The sequence below is a fragment of the Caenorhabditis briggsae genome (assembly GCF_000004555.2).
Source record: "Caenorhabditis briggsae complete genome, chrII, whole genome shotgun sequence".
Lineage (NCBI taxonomy): Eukaryota > Metazoa > Nematoda > Chromadorea > Rhabditida > Rhabditidae > Caenorhabditis > Caenorhabditis briggsae.
In genome coordinates, this window is record NC_013486.2 from 14,682,261 (window position 1) to 14,684,611 (window position 2,351).

The 2,351-nt window shown below is 32.6% G+C and overlaps 2 protein-coding genes across 2 annotated transcripts in view; one reads left to right on the forward strand and one right to left on the reverse strand.

Moving 5' to 3' along the window:
- Window positions 1-2,351, forward strand: part of CBG20451 — a gene marked incomplete at both ends in the record, with an annotated part of 11,509 nt that overhangs the window by 7,690 nt on the left and 1,468 nt on the right. The gene's annotated exons all lie outside the window — the stretch shown is intronic.
- On the reverse strand, window positions 1,004-1,424 carry CBG20452 (the record flags this gene model as incomplete). The annotated part of the gene is made up of 2 exons (XM_045243064.1): window positions 1,004-1,165; window positions 1,392-1,424. 2 exons carry the CDS (start codon window positions 1,422-1,424, stop codon window positions 1,004-1,006), a joined length of 195 nt encoding a protein of 64 aa, XP_045097041.1.

Below are 2,351 nucleotides of genomic sequence, written 5' to 3' on the forward strand. Positions count from 1 at the left end.
AAATTCCTTCATCGAGAAAAACGCATCGAAAAATACGCTGAAAGCCCTTAGGGACGAGGTTTTTTCTAGGCCGCCCGGTGAGTAAAAGCGCGCGAATTCAAACGTTTAAAATTTTTTCGCTCGTTTTCACTGTTTTTTCAAATTTTCCGATGTATCTGGAAGAAAAATTGACAAAAACCCGGAAAACTCTTGAAAAAAAACCGAAAAAAAAGTGAAACATGCATTTCTGCACATTTTGATGCAATACATTTCACCGTACACCACCTTTAAAAACCCACCAGTTTTGAAACATGGACAGTTTTGAAACTTCAAGATAGTAGTGTAAATCATCTGGATCTACATTTTTCAATTCGATTTGTGACTTCTCTGATTCTTGGAATTGTCCCAAAAATAGAATTGCAAAATAAGGAGATTGAGAGGACAAGTACTGGAAAACCCCTTAAATTTGTATTGCTCAATTTCGTACAAAAATGTCTGTAGATTCTAAATGCCTTCAATTTTCAACAAATGCCTTCAATTTTCAAAATGCCTTCAATTTTCAACAAATGCCTTCAATTTTCAAAATGCCTTCAATTTTCAACAAATTTGATGAATAGGAAAACGGGAATACTTGGAAATGATAAGAAATTGAGTGATTAGCAATTTGAATCAAATAATGTTGTTGTTCACATGATTCGAAATGTTTCGAAATAAAAATTGATTTTTTGATGACTGTAAACATTGTAAATACTTTGTTTTGTTCAAAATCATTGAAATTCTGAATTTTTGACTCTTTCACCAAAAGTAGGTACCTATTCTTCCACTGCCTCTAAGAAAAGAAAGAAGGGATCATAGCTACTGTACTATGCGAATGAAGGGAATTAGAACATCTTTTTGGTCAGAGGTAGTGGATGGTTTCTAGATTTTTTGGATTTTTGGAATTTCAAGGTTTCTCTGAAAATGTGCAATTTCTCGAAATTTTTGGAATTTTCGAATTTGAAAAATTAAATTTTATCATTCTCATTCACATATTTCTGTAAATTAGAAAGAAAAAAAATACACTTAAAGTATCACAAGTTGGCTTGAGAAAAGTTGGAAAATTCTGCTTGCGTTTTGCAGAACTCCTCTCGTTCGAATTCAACAGCTTCAAGGTGATCGACCACAGCTTCAAGTTCATTTCCAGGACCTGAATAATAATATATTGTCGAAATCATCAAGAGCGTCATTCCCACTCACGCTTAGTTCAACTCGGAAAGTTTTTGCAAGAATTTGAAGCGGCCATTCACGGTTCTCATCACTATTTTCGACAGCGATATCTGAAATTTTTTCATTTCATGGATAAAATATCTCTACAGTTTTAATAACCTCGAGATTAGCTCTGTTGTTATTCAGAGCGGATTGTGCCCGTTCACCTTCATTGATTGCCGTGGTTCTCTCGATTCCATTCATCGACATTCCATTCAATTTGTGTTTCTCGTGGTGCTGAAAACTCAAAAAAGTTCTCAAATTTTAACGGATATAAAGTGAACATTCAAAAAGTTACACCTATACTTATACGCCCATTTTTTCAAATCTCAAGTCTATGAAATTTCAAAGCTTCAAACACAATTCATGAACTTTTCAGGCTGAAAATACTGCTGAAAACTCATTTCAAACCTTTGAAAAACTATAAAAAACGGACCAAAACAGTCAAAAACCACAATTTTCGAAAAAGTGTGCCAAATGGCCTAGTGGGTTTTGGCACTGAAATTTATGGTCCACAAGGCCAAAAGTTCGATTCCTTCTGCGGTCAAAAGTTTTTTATTCTTGTGTGGAGCTCAAAAAACTAGTTTGTGCACTTCAAAAATGTCTAGAAATCGGAAATTCTGAAATTCCGAAAGTCAAAAAACTTTTTTTGAAAAAAGTTAATTTTTGAAGTGGAGAATTAGAGGAATGCTTCAGGTAGCTTTGATCAATCATTTTTTTCAATTTTCGATTTTGAATTCTAATTTAGCATAAAATTCCCTTTGAAATGAGCCTAAACACGAGAAATTTTGGATAACTTTAAAATTTTCAAAAAAAAAATGTAAAGTTCGAGCTCAAATTTCTCGCTTTTTGTAGAAGATATCAAAAAATAATCAACTGATAAAATATTGCTGATATTATGATAAATAGTTTTCTTGTTGGCAACATTTTGATATCTCTCATTGAAACCGAGATAATTTCGTCTGAAAATTGCGCATTTCTGATACCAAAAAAGCTTCGAAATTGTATGTTTCTGATATTCTGAACAATAAAAAACCGGGGGGTGTAACTTTTTCAAATTTTTATTAAATTCAATATTAATTTTAAAATTAGGATCCATCCAATGTACCAGCTGTTCTGCTTATAAT